General features: G+C 39.3%; 1 protein-coding gene across 1 annotated transcript in view; it reads left to right on the forward strand.

Annotated features, from left to right (window-relative positions):
- Positions 1 to 4,363, forward strand: part of cbx2 (chromobox homolog 2 (Drosophila Pc class)) — a 5,814-nt gene extending 1,451 nt beyond the window's left edge. The window contains exons 3-5 of the mRNA XM_079869258.1: positions 1,108 to 1,173; positions 2,178 to 2,247; positions 2,345 to 4,363. Coding sequence (XP_079725384.1) covers positions 1,108 to 1,173; positions 2,178 to 2,247; positions 2,345 to 3,691 — 1,483 coding nt within the window. The 3' untranslated portion in view covers positions 3,692 to 4,363. The remainder of the gene's footprint in view (positions 1 to 1,107; positions 1,174 to 2,177; positions 2,248 to 2,344) is intronic.
- The last annotated feature ends 9,671 nt before the right edge of the window (positions 4,364 to 14,034 follow it).

The raw sequence follows: 14,034 nt of genomic DNA on the forward strand, positions 1-14,034 counted from the left end.
CTGAAACAACTTTTCTTTGTGACTGAATGTCTCCAGACTCTCTTATTATTCAACCACCTGTTACTTGAATACATTTTTCACCATCCAAACAATTCCTTATGGAAAAAAATCAAGTCTTGTCCTGTATTGTTTTCTCATTGCAAGTAGTAGTAGTTATGGAAGTAAAACGAATGCCGGTGATTGAGTAATGGTGGGTTAAGAGCGTCTTATTTTGGTAGATCACTACTTTTTGTTGTAAATCAAATCCAGACGGTCCAGATACTTTGAAGTGCCCTTTAAAGTAAACTCTCATCTTATCTTTTTTCCCCTCTGCTATATAATGCCATCCAGTTTTACTCCACATCCCTTCTGTGTACATTTACAGTAGTAGTTGCAAAATTGGTACCAAATGGTTTTCAAAGTTTGCTACACAAATAGCTTGTTTTGCATGCTTGGTTATGCTGATTCAATCTACCGGTAAGTGTGTAACATGCTGTAATTCATATAAAAAAAACTCGTTTTTGGCAATGCTTTATTATACATGCATTTTATGTGCATATGATTCATATTAACTGGAAGACTATGAAATATTTGTACGTCTAAAACTTAATTGGTTACACTTTACAATAAGGTTCATTAGTGAACCTTAGTTAATTTATTAACTAACGGGAACTAACAACGAGCAATACATTTGTTACAGTATTTATTAATGTGTTAATATTAGTTAATTTAATAACAATATAGCTATTCATTGTTTTTTCATGTTAGTTCACAGTGCATTAACTAATGTTAACAAATACAACCTTTGATTTTAATTATGTATTAGTAAATGTTGAAATTAATATTACCTAAGATTAATAAATGCTGAAGAAGGATTGTTCATTCTTAGCTCAATGTTAACTAAGGTAGTTAGGTAATGTTAACAAATGAACCTTATTGTAAAGTGTTACCACTTAATTTGTCACACGGCACCGCAGGAAAATGAGATTAAAATGGTGTGAAACATAAAATAAATAAGTTATGGATCTTAAGATATACACTTTACCTTGTACATAACCATCTTTTTAATCATGAGCATGGTATATGTCATCTACTCACATGCTTAAGATGCCAGTGTCTGTGTTTCAGGCATAACAGTTGGGAACCTCAGGAAAACCTTCTTGACCCGAGACTATTGGCAGCGTTTAACAAGAGGTAAGAGGTTTCTCCCATTGGACGAGCAGGCCTGTGTGTGAGAGAGACGCCCCCTTTTCTCCATGTGCAAACAATATGGGCTGCAACGCTTGGGAGGGTGTAAATGGGGCTCCATTCACAGGCCATTCAGGGTCTGCAGACGTGTCCAGGCTCACGAGGGCCTCTGCAGACTGACTGAAAATCAAACATCGTTAACATTTTTAACAGTTAACATTTTCAGCAGAGCTAGTTTTCTCTGTCAACATTTTGGTTTCACAGTTTGTGAAGAATCCGTGTGAAAACCAGACTTGGATTACACGAGAAACATAACCACATGTTTGACACCAACTTTCTACTGTTAAGTTAAAACTAGATTTTTACATTTTTGGTAAGATATTTGTTGAAATATGGCTCGGTTCTATCCTTCATTTTTTTTCTCCTGTCTTATCGTTTGCCACGGAAAAACATAAGTCTGATCACTTAAAATAACATTTGAGGTGTCATTCATGTCTGGCACAAACGATGATGTTTTTTTTTTTTTAGAAAACACCACTTTTTGCTAACGCATCCACCAAAAACAAAAACAAAAGAAATATGATGTTTTTTGCCCAAACTAGAGCAACAGAGGCTTCTGACAGGAAGTAAGGAGAAAGAACAGGAAGTGAGGACGAGTAAATGTTCATTCATAAAAACAGGAAATGAATTTCACAATCGGCCCCCTGTTTTTTGCCGTTCTTGATATGCTAGTCAAGACAGTTTGTTTAACCTTACATTAAAGTTATACATGAATTTTGAACAATACCCGTTCTTGTCTTATGACAACTTTGATGACATTTTTTGATCCACTTCAAATGTTGACTACTGTATATAAACTAGCGGAATGGCTGTAATGGTCATATATAATACAATTTCATGATAGCAAAGAGAGTAGGATGAACACAATTTAATTGAACATAAATATTGCTAATTTGCAAGGTTTGCAATTTTTTTATTATTTTTTTTACAAGTCTTTTGTTCATTCTTAGGGAGCAGGAGCGGGAACTCTTGATCAGTAAAAAGGGGAAACGGCCTCGTGGACGACCCAGAAAAATATTGGTGAGTTTGTCACAAAAAAATGCCCCAGATCTACTGAAAAAACTCAATTTGCGCAATACATTATGTTCTCATCGTTTTCTATACGTTCCTTTCTCAGGAAACCATTCCAGTGGTCTCCAAATCAAGCAGCTCGTCCTCATCATCCTCGTCTTCTGGTTCATCGTCATCTTCCTCGTCGTCTTCCTCTTCTTCAGACGACGACGATGAAGATGATACCGACAGGAATCCGAAGCAGAGTCCTCGTCCACGAGAGCATCACCCGGTCCCGCAGAAGAAAGCGCAGATTGTGGTGGCCAAGCCGGAGCCGCCGAAGAAGAAGCGAGGGAGGAAAGCGTTGCCTCCGGAGCTGAAGGCGCTGCGTCAGGCCAAAGGTCCTCGGAAGATTCTCAAGCCCATTTCCAGAGACTCGGACCTCCGAGGGAACATAAAGAAACCGCTCATGCCCGCAAGCTTCACCTACACCGGGTTGAACCGAACCTCCGGAAGGGAGCCGATGACACTGCAAAACAGAGGTGCGTTTACCCTGAAGAGTTCTTTAAGTTCCCTCGGACGCTCTGTCGGGTCGGCCTCCACGCCTCCTACACTAAGTCGGCCGGCACAAACAAAATCCGCCTCGGATTTCAAGCTCTCGGTCTCGGATATGGGCAGCGGAGGAGTCGATCCCAAAACGCCTATGTGCAAATCTCCAGGAGTGGCTGCGTTGAATGTGCACAGCAGCAATGGACAAACCTGTCCACAACTCTCTCCAAATGTGCCGAGAAAACAGGAGGCATTGGACCAGACTCTTCTTCAAAGATCAGCAGGATCTCTCCAGAAATCTCCATCGAGCTCCTTTTCGTCACTCAAAACGCCCTCCAGCCTTCAAGCGCTCAATCTACAGAGTGTCGACAAAACGGCGCAGGGTAACGGGACCGACAGTGCCTACTTGAAGGGTTCCCATAATCCGGGCAGGAAAAGTTCTGGGTTTAACACAAGACATGAGCAGAGTCCTGCACCGAACGTCCCTAGTAAGTTCACGACCAACCAACAAGTCCTAAAGAGTCCACAACGGGAGAAATCCAAAGTGGACGATTTGTCCGAGAGGCTCGGGAAGAAGAATCAAGGTCGAGCGGATAAGATTCTGGCTCAGACTCCGGCGACCGAGGGTCGAGATTCCCAACCGGTGCAAGACAGAGCCTTGTCTAAAGATGCCGGGAAACAAGGCAAAACTCTCAGCGAGTTGAGCACCGGAGAAGAGGGAAGCAGCTCGGATTCTGAACACGATTCCTCGTTTCCGAGGGACAACCGGGACCTGGCCATCTCGGTGCAGGCGGGTCAGGACTGGAGGCCGACGAGGAGCCTGATAGAGCACGTATTTGTCACCGATGTCACTGCAAACCTGGTCACTGTGACGGTGAAGGAGTCGCCCACCAGCGTTGGGTTTTTTAACATCCGTAACTATTGAACTGAAAATGCAGCCACTCTGGGGATAATCGGGAGAAGCTTTGAAAGAATCAGAATTTTTGGTGCTTCTCAATCTTCAATGGATTTTACTTGTTTTAACTGTTTTAGTTGGTCAGTTTCTTGGAGTAGACCAATTCCTGAAGACCAGCTCAATCAGAGACATGTATAGTCTCACCTAATTTGAATCTAGCATAAATATATGTTACTGAACAAATGATTGACCATTCATCTTGGTTTCCACAGCAGGGCTGGTTTCTTGTTCTCTTGATGTTGATTCTGAGTACTGTATTAGTAAAGAAGAAAATCAGAACAAATGTATCCAAAGTGTTTTAAAGCCGAATCTCAGATCACATCTTTTTAAGGTGCCTGTTTATTAAGCTGTCCTCTTTCTGCCTGATAACAGTTATAACTGAGGATTTGTTTTTCCTTCTAGAATGAATGTGGGCATTTTTTTTTATATACTACACAACAGTTCTCTGTTTATTTATTATTATTTCTTACAGGTTTTTGTTGTTAGTTGACATGCTGAAACACACAGTAAAGATTCTTTTTATACAAAATGCATCATTGTCTGTTCTGAATCAAACCTAGAGTTTAGAGCATGCATGTGTAGACTAGATATATTCAGGGGTTGTAGGAATGATATTGATCTAGTAGTCCTATATGATTTCCTAAAAAAAAAAAAAAAAAAAAAAAAAAGAGGCAAATATGGCAGGAGCAAAAGTTTGATGATGATAAGATTTTTTTCAAAATGTTTTTGAAAGAAGTCTTTTCTCTGTAAAAACAGAGTTTAACCCTAATTTAACACACCTGGTCCAGCTAATCAGGATTAGTAGAAACTTCCTGGCAGGTGAGTTGGAGATAAACTCTGCAGGACAGTGGAGAGTTTGAGATCACCGTTTTAGTGGAAACTACATAAAATACGAATACATTATACATTTTTCAGGATTCTTTGATAAATGCAAAGTAAAAAAAAAAAAAAAGATTTGATTTGAATTCGAAACTTTTCAAGGCAGTGAACTTTATTATTATTATTTTTTTATGGTTGCTATGTTGTAATATTTACTACACCCCTGACTGTACCACATCTTTTATATTACAATGATTGAAGTCCATAGAATGCAAAAATAACTTCTTAATAATGAGTCTTTTTTTTACAGTTAAAATATCCAAATATCCTAAAGACAAGATGAATGTAACACTACACGAGATCTTCAGACTTGTTATTTTAGGTTGTCTTTAATACAAGTATATTTTACCTTTTGCTTATTTTTAACTTGTTTATACATAAAACAAATGAAAAGACCAACCATTGCAGTAAGACTAAATAAACTAAAGACGCAATTTAAAACTAGCCTTAATATTGTATGCAGAGTTGCTTCTCAAGTATCTTGTTTAAAAAAAAAATTAGTTATCTGGAATTAGATTCAGAGTGTGTTTTTTTTTTTTTTTTTTTTTCTAAGAGTGTATCTACAGCTCACATGTTTAGTGTTTGCTGTCTGTCTTTTGTCTGATGTCCTCCGCAGTCCTGCACATCTGAGAGGCCGTTTAATTACGCAGGTTTAGAAGTTTTAAGAAGCCCTTTAATTTTCCCAGAATTCCAAGAGGCGGCTTCCTGAGACAGACTCTACTGTGGTCTGTCTGGGCAAACAGCCTTCCCTGAGCCTCACACGAGCTTCAACTTCACTGCTCCAGTGACTTTACCTGCTTAGTCTGTTCAGTAAAGTCAACTTTGTGTCAAACGTTTCTTTGAACGTAGAACAGCTCATATTGAGATATCTGATAAATGATTGCAAATATGAGCACATTTTTTAGACATTAACCGCGTTTCCATTACAGATTTGCGCAAAACTATTGCGATATTTTCTAAATGTCGATGATGAAATGACGGCGTTTCCATTAAGTGATGTTATGCGACTAAAGTGATTCCAAAAATGAAGACAAGGATGTTGGTAAGTTTACGTATATTTCAGCCACCGCACAAGCCATTATTTTAACCAAAGGAGACGTAGGTGTGTTTTCCCAGCATTAATGGCAAGGAAAGACCCTTATACTTGGGAGCTGCTCGTTTGAGGCGTTTCTCCCTCATATCTGCTTCAAGGTCTTGATAAATTGTGGCAATTCTTTGTTGTTTAGAATCCAGTATTCCAGTAATACTTTTTCATTCCAGCCTTCTTTAAAGAATGATTGCCTTTTACTTACGCCATGACCTTTAAATATGACAAAAACTGTTTCCTTTGCAGTTTTGCAAAATATTCCTTTTTCGAATTGCCTGAAAAACCACATGCGAGCGTAAAAACTTTTTTGCAATATATGGGAGTTTTTGCGAAATTGATGTGTTTCCAATGGGCGTATTTTCAATTCGCAATTTCAATTTGCGTAATTTGAAGAGTAATGGCAACGCGGCTACTGTTGAGACATGTAAGATGGGGTCTTTTCCTCAAGAGAAACATCTAAAAAAGCAGACTTTAAACTGCTAAGAGAAAAAACTGAGATAGTAAAGAGATCTCATTTTTGATTTTTCTCTGCGTTCGTGTAAGAAAAATATCCATATTTAAAATTTTATCGACTAAAATAACTAGCTTCCGGCAGACGGCCGTACGCATCAATTTACGGCGAAAGACTAACCCCTGATCCGACGCACAACATAATGACAAGCACAGAGGATAGAGAAAAACAAAACACCACTCACGGGTTAGAATCTAAAATGAGAATTTTTAAAGAGAAATGTCAGAACTTGAGTTTGTTGCCCAGCCCTGTTTGTTTGAACCGCGAGAGGCGTCAAAGCTCACGCTACTCCACAACCTATGTCATACTGTACATGCGTCATGTTACTCTTGTGGCTTGAGTCGACTTGCGTAGGCCGAAGCTAGTGATTTTAGTTGATAAAGTTTTAAACATGGATATTTTTCTTGCACAAACGCATCGCTTCACTTCACAAGGCCTTTATTAACTTCCAGGGCCGTGTCGAGGACTTTTATCATGGATAGATGCACTTTTATGGACTTCCAAAGACATACACCCATTCACTGCCATTATAAAGCTTAGAAGAGCCAGGACATTTTTTTTTTTTTTTTATTACTCTGATTGTGTTCGTCTGAAAGAAGAAAGTCATATACACCTAGGACGGCTTGAGGGTGAGTAAATCATGGGCTAATTTTCATTTTTGGGTGAACTATCCCTTTAAGATCTCTGATAAATGATTGCAAATCTAAGCACATTTTGAGACATTGTTGAGACACATGTGAGATCACTGGGGTCTTTTCCTCAAGAGAAACATCTAAAAAGCAGCAGACTTTAAACTCAGTCTCACTGCAAAGAGAAAAAAATCTAAGATAGTAAAGATATCTCATTTATAAGTATTCTCTGGGTTGGCATGAGACCAAAAATATATATTTCAGCCTGATTTTCAATGTTGTTGACATGACAAATTAGTGCTGGCAACTGACAGTGCAAAGGAGCAGTTTCACCCAGAGTTTGTGAGCAGCTCGACATGTTAGCAGTCCGCAGTTTGAGCGCCTGCATGTCGCCGCAGGGCCGCTGTTATCAGCGCCGGCTCATTCCTGAGCGGAGCGAGATAATCAGAGACGAGCAGAAGGAATGAGATAAGAGGACACACATGTGCTGAGGTTGCTGCAGTGTTTCTCCAGCAGGTACATCAGTGCTCGCTTATGTAAGCTGCCAAACACTGCTGAGCGTGAGGGATCGGATTACAGCCTGAGCTCCTGATGCTCAATGCTACTCTGTGTTCCTGTGGGCAACAGTTAAACATGTTTAACCTTGGGTTCACTGCTAAACTCAAGGACGATTCAATGGCCTAAACGCACTTTTGTGGACAATACTGTGTGAAATGCTAATAAGTCGTTCTTATCCCATCCCAAAATCAAAAGAAAGAAATAAGAATTTAGATTTAGATGAAAGAAAATGCCTATTTTTTGTACTGTGAAATTAATTTCCCCCAAAATTCTCATTACTGCAATATATATGTCACAAATAAATATATAACATAATAATATATAAGAGTGTTGAGTGTGCATATATATATATATATAAAATACTTAAGAGAGTATTGTGTGAATATATATGCTACTTAAATCAGTGTTACTTATATCAGTGTATCATCGAGATACTTTTATAATTTAGATTATTTTGAATTAGTTTTTATGATTGTATTTTCTGTTTTCATTTTCGTGAAAGGTTTAGTAGTTTCCTCCTATGTAATGCTCATTATGGGCGTGTGAAGCAGGCGGGACACACAAGCTGATCAAGTCCATCAACATTATTTCCTTACAGTCAGAGTACTGTCATCTGTAAAGTCTCAGGTGTTAAACAATAGTTGGGCTGTGGAAAGGGTGGAGACGAGGGAAACTAACAATCATCTCTTCCACACACACGCCTAAACACACCAGCGGCAAATGTGTGTGAGATCTGAGTGACCGTTATTAAAAACGCAACAGAAAGTAAACAGACAACTCTTCTGTTTATTTAGCAGAGGAGAAGTCAATAAATCTTCACTGTCAGCACTGTAAAGCATGATAATACCAGGAAACCCTTCAACAATAGACGGCTGTGTGCATTACACACCAAGGCCCGGTTGCATAAACTGCTAAGACTACTATTCTTAAAGGTTAGTCATCACATTTTCTTTCTTTAAAGGGACAGTTCACCCAAAAATTTAAAATCTGTCATCATTTACTCAACCTTAAGTGTTTCAAACCTGTATGAATTTCTTTCTTCTGCTGAACACAAAAGAAGATATTTTGAAGAATGACGATAACCAGACAGTTGATGGACCCCATTGACTGACATAGTAGGGAAAAATAATAATACTAAAATACTCATTTCGACAGTTATTTTATGACAATAATTTCATTTGTCAAACTTTTTGATCTTTAAAATGTTGCAGACCTTTTACATTCACAAACAGTGATATTATTGCGTAAACATACATTAAATGTAATATTCAAAAAAGCTTATTAGGGGCACGTTAAAATTCAATAAAAGACAGAAATGTTCGTTATCAAATGTAATCCATAATCGTAATAATCCAGTAATCCCATTATTATGTCTTCTAGGTGACGTTTCACGAATAAACCCTCCAATAGAACATACTTCACTTCTATCGTTGTCTCTAGCTATTGCCAAGAAAACAATTTTGATCATTTTGAAAAATAAAAATAAAATCACAACCACACATTTGCTACAGTTATTAATAGACCATATTAACAAAGAAAAACAGATGGCTAGTTTGTTAATATAAATACAGCTGTTCATTGTTTGTTCATGTTAGTTCACGGTGCATTAACTAATGTTAACAAATACAACCTTTTATTTTAATAACGTATTGGTAAATGTTGAAATTAATATGAACTAAGATTAATAAATGCTGAAGAAGTATTGTGGATTCTTAGTTCATGTTAACTAATGAACCTTATTGTAAAGTGTTACCAAATTTTCTATATAAGTAAATGTACAGTATAAAGATATCTGATATATTTTGTGGTATTGTATTGCATTCGAATAGACAACCTCTGTTTTTAACACGTCCATGCATTGTCTCTAATTTCCAGTAATGAGCAACTTAATGAGCTTTATTGTTTCAAAGTAGCTTCATGAACACTATAGTATATGTTCGTTTGATGTCGGTCACAGTTTTTTTTTTGTTTTTTTTTTTGCAGTTTTAAGTTCAATAAATGTTCAACCCCTCCTTGAACTGCCACCTTACCGTGGTGGAGGGGTTTGAGTACCCGAATGACCCTAAGAGCTATGTTGTCCGGGGCTATGGTAGGGTCTCCCAAGGCAAACAGGTCCTAGGTGACGGGTCAGACTAAGAACGGTTCAAAAACCCTTTATGATGGATTTAAAACCGAGGACCGTGACGTCGCCCAGCATGGCGCATGGCCGCCCTCCCGTGGGATCACCACCTGCAGGAGAGACTGTAAGGGGCCGGTGCTTAGTTGAAGGAGGGGGCCTCGACAACCCGATCCCTGGACATGGAAACTAGCTCTAGGGACGTGGAACATCACTTCGCTGGCGGGGAAGGAGCCTGAGATTGTGCGTGAGGTTGAGCGGTACCGACTCGAGATAGTCGGGATCACCTCCACGCACAGCTTTGGCTCTGGAACCACACTCCTTCAGAGAGGATGGACTATTTACCACTCTGGAGCAGAGAGTTTGCTCAGAGTTAGTCCGCCCAAGTAGCAGTGCTTCGCCTTCTGAGAATATAGTTCCCAGTATGTATAGGCTTGTGGTGGGTGCGTCAAACAGAGTTACGGCACGCACGGAGATGAAAAATGTATGTATGGACTTATCTAACTCTGGGGGATACGGTGAATAAGCTAAAGTCCCAAAAAGTCGGCGTGTTCCTTTAAACGGGCCATTTGCTCCGCCAACAGACAAGAGAAATAACACCTTAAAAAACCACTTCCAAGCGCAGTGACCACTCTGAACACACTGCACAGAGATGACACAGCACGATTATAGATGTCAGGTGCATTCATGTTTATTAGGGCCCGAGCACCGATGGTGTGAGGACCCTCTTGGAATTGCTCTGTTTATTAGGGCCCGAGCACCGATGGTGTGAGGACCCTCTTGGAATTGCTCTGTTTATTATTATTATTATTATTCTTCTCCGCATTGAATTGCATTTTTGAGGGCCTAAACATGCGCGAAAACTCACGAAACTTTGCACACGCGTCAGAACTGGCGAAAATTTACATCTGATATAGGTTTCAGAATTGGACGGGGCAAAATGGCTCGATAGCGCCACCTATAAAAGTTCAACGGAGTGCGCCTCCTGCAACGTTCCACGTACGTGCACGAAATTCGGTACATACGTGTAATGACCTAATACCTACAAAAAAGTCTCTTGGAGCATAGCCCTAAACACAACAGGAAGTCAGCCATTTTGAACTTCCTCTCAGATTTTTGTGCAGTTTTTGCCATTTTCAGGCCTCGTACTTTAACGAACTCCTCCTACAGTTTTAATCTGATCATCTTCAAATTTGGTGAGTGTAATCTTAAGGCCTTTGCGACGTTAAATTGCGAAGATCTTGAGTTTTCGTCGAAGGGCGGGTCCTCGGCGGCCTTACAAATTTCGATGTTTCGCCATGAAACAGGAAGTTGCTGTAACTCAGGCATGGAATGTCCAATCTCCCCCAAACTTCACACGTTTGATAAGAGTTCTGTCCTGAACACATGGCCATGCTCATATTCAGTTATAGTCATAGCGCCACCTGCTGGCAACAGGAAGTGACATGTTTAACACTGTTATGGACTCCTAATAACATATAAAAAAGTGCCAGCAAGTGCAAAACATGCTAACAACATACTAGAAGCATGCTAAAACATGCTAGCAAACTCTTAGCTAAGTGCTAAAGCATGCTATTATTGCAATTAAATAGGAATTTGCTGTAACTCAGGCATGGAATGTCCAATCTGCCCCAAACTTCACACTTTTGATAAGCGTTCTGTCCTGAACACATCTACATGATAATATTCAGTTATAGTAATAGCGCCACCTACTGGCAACAGGAAGTGTCATGTTTAACACGTTGATGCCATTCTAGCAACATGTTAAAAATGCCATTGAGGTCTAAACATGCTAGAAACATGTTAAAACATGCTAGCTAATGTTAAAACATGCTAGCAATACTTAGCTAAGTGGTAAAGCATGCTAATTCAATGAAACAGGATGTTGTTGTTACTCAAGAAGGCAATGTCCAATATGCGCCAAACTTCACACTTTTAATAAACGTTCTGTCCTGAACACATGACCATGCTCATATTCAGTTACAGTCATAGTGCCACCTGCTGGCAACAGGAAGTGACATGTTAAACACTGTTGTGGACATATAAAAACATATAAAAAAAGTGCCAGCAAGTGCTAAACATGCTAACAACATACTAGAAACATGCTAAAACATGCTAGCAAACACTTAGCTAAGTGCTAAAGCATGCTATTGCTGCAATTAAATAGGAATTTGCTGTAACACAGGCATGGAATGTCCAATCTGCCCCAAACTTCACACGTTTGATAAGAGTCATGGCCTGAACACATCTACATGAGAATATTCAGTTATAGTAATAGCGCCACCTGCTGTCAACAGGAAGTGACATGTTTAACACTGTTGTGGTCTCCTAATAACATATATAAAAGAGCCAGCAAGTGCTAAACAGGTTAGCAACATACTAGAAACATGCTAGCAAACACTTAGCTAAGTGATAAAGCATGCTATTACTGCAATTAAATAGGAATTTGCTGTAACTCAGGCATGTAATGTCCAATCTGCCCCAAACTTCACACATTTGATAAGAATCATGGCCTGAACACATGTCTATGCTCAAATTCAGTTATAGTAATAGCACCACCTACTGGCAACAGGAAGTGACATGTTTAACACTTTGATGCCGTTCTAGCAACATGTTAAAAATGCCATTGAGTTCTATACATGCTAGAAACATGTTAAAACATGCTAGCAGTACTTAGCTAAGTGCTAAACCATGCTAATTCAATGAAACAGGACTTTGTTGTTACTCAAGAAGGCAATGTACAATCTACCCCAAACTTCACACGTTTGATAAGAGTTATCTCTTGAACACATGTCCATGCTCATATTTAGTTATAGTCATAGCGCCACCTGCTGGCAACAGGAAGTGACGTTTAACACTGTTCTTGACTCCTAATAACATATAAAAAAATGCAAGTAGGTGCTAAACATCCTAACAACATACTAGAGACTTGCTAAAACATACTAGCAAACACTTAGCTAAGTGCTAAAGAATGATATTACTGCAATTAAATATGAATTTGCTGTAACTCAGGCAAGGAATGTCCAATCTGCCCCAAACTTCACACTTTTGATAAGCGTTCTGTCCTGAACACATGATCATGCTTACAGTCATAGCGCCACCTGCTGGCAGCAGGAAGTGACATGTTTAACACTGTTATGGACTCCTAATAACATATAAAAAAGTGCCAGCAAGTGCTAAACATGCTAACAACATACTAGAAACATGCTAAAACATGCTAGCAAACTCTTAGCTAAGTGCTAAAGCATGCTATTATTGCAATTAAATAGGAATTTGCTGTAATTCAGGCATGGAATGTCCAATCTGCCCCAAACTTCACACATTTGATAAGAATCATGGCCTGAACACATGTCTATGCTCAAATTCAGTTATAGTAATAGCGCCACCTACTGGCAACAGGAAGTGACATGTTTAACACTTTTATGCCGTTCTAGCAACATGTTAAAAATGCCATTGAGTTCTAAACATGTTAGAAACATGTTAAAACATGCTAACAATGCTTAGCTAAGTGCTAAAGAATGTTAATTCAATGAAACATGACTTTGTTGTTACTCAAGAAGGCAATGTCCAATTTGCACCAAACTTCACACGTTTGATAAGAGTTCTGTCCTGAACACACATCCATGCTCATATTCAGTTATAGCCATAACGCCACCTACTGGCAACAGAAACTGACATGGTTAACACCGTAATGCAGTACTAACCACATAATTATTGTGTACTAAGCATGCTAGAAACAGACTAAACATGCTAGCAACACTTAGCTGAGTCATGAAGCATGCTATTATCACCATTATACAAAACATTTTGTAACTGACTTTGACATACTCTTACTATATATACCTCCTTAAATGTACATTTCCCAACCATGCTCTGTCTTCCTAAAGCCACCGAGTGTTGATGGCACGGGTGCGAGGGCCCTTTCATCGCTGCTTGCAGCTTTAATTATTATTATTATTATTCTTCTCCGCATTGAATTGCATTTTTGAGGGCCTAAACATGCGCGAAAACTCACGAAACTTTGCACACGCGTCAGAACTGGCGAAAATTTACATCTGATATAGGTTTCAGAATTGGACGGGGCAAAATGGCTCGATAGCGCCACCTATAAAAGTTCAACGGAGTGCGCCTCCTGCAACGTTCCACGTACGTGCACGAAATTCGGTACATACGTGTAATGACCTAATACCTACAAAAAAGTCTCTTGGAGCATAGCCCTAAACACAACAGGAAGTCAGCCATTTTGAACTTCCTCTCAGATTTTTGTGCAGTTTTTGCCATTTTCAGGCCTCGTACTTTAACGAACTCCTCCTACAGTTTTAATCTGATCATCTTCAAATTTGGTGAGTGTAATCTTAAGGCCTTTGCGACGTTAAATTGCGAAGATCTTGAGTTTTCGTCGAAGGGCGGGTCCTCGGCGGCCTTACAAATTTCGATGTTTCGCCATGAAACAGGAAGTTGCTGTAACTCAGGCATGGAATGTCCAATCTCCCCCAAACTTCACACGTTTGATAAGAGTTCTGTCCTGAACAC

The sequence above is a fragment of the Squalius cephalus genome, assembly GCF_949319135.1.
Source record: "Squalius cephalus genome assembly, chromosome: 1".
Classification (NCBI taxonomy): Eukaryota; Metazoa; Chordata; class Actinopteri; order Cypriniformes; family Leuciscidae; genus Squalius; species Squalius cephalus.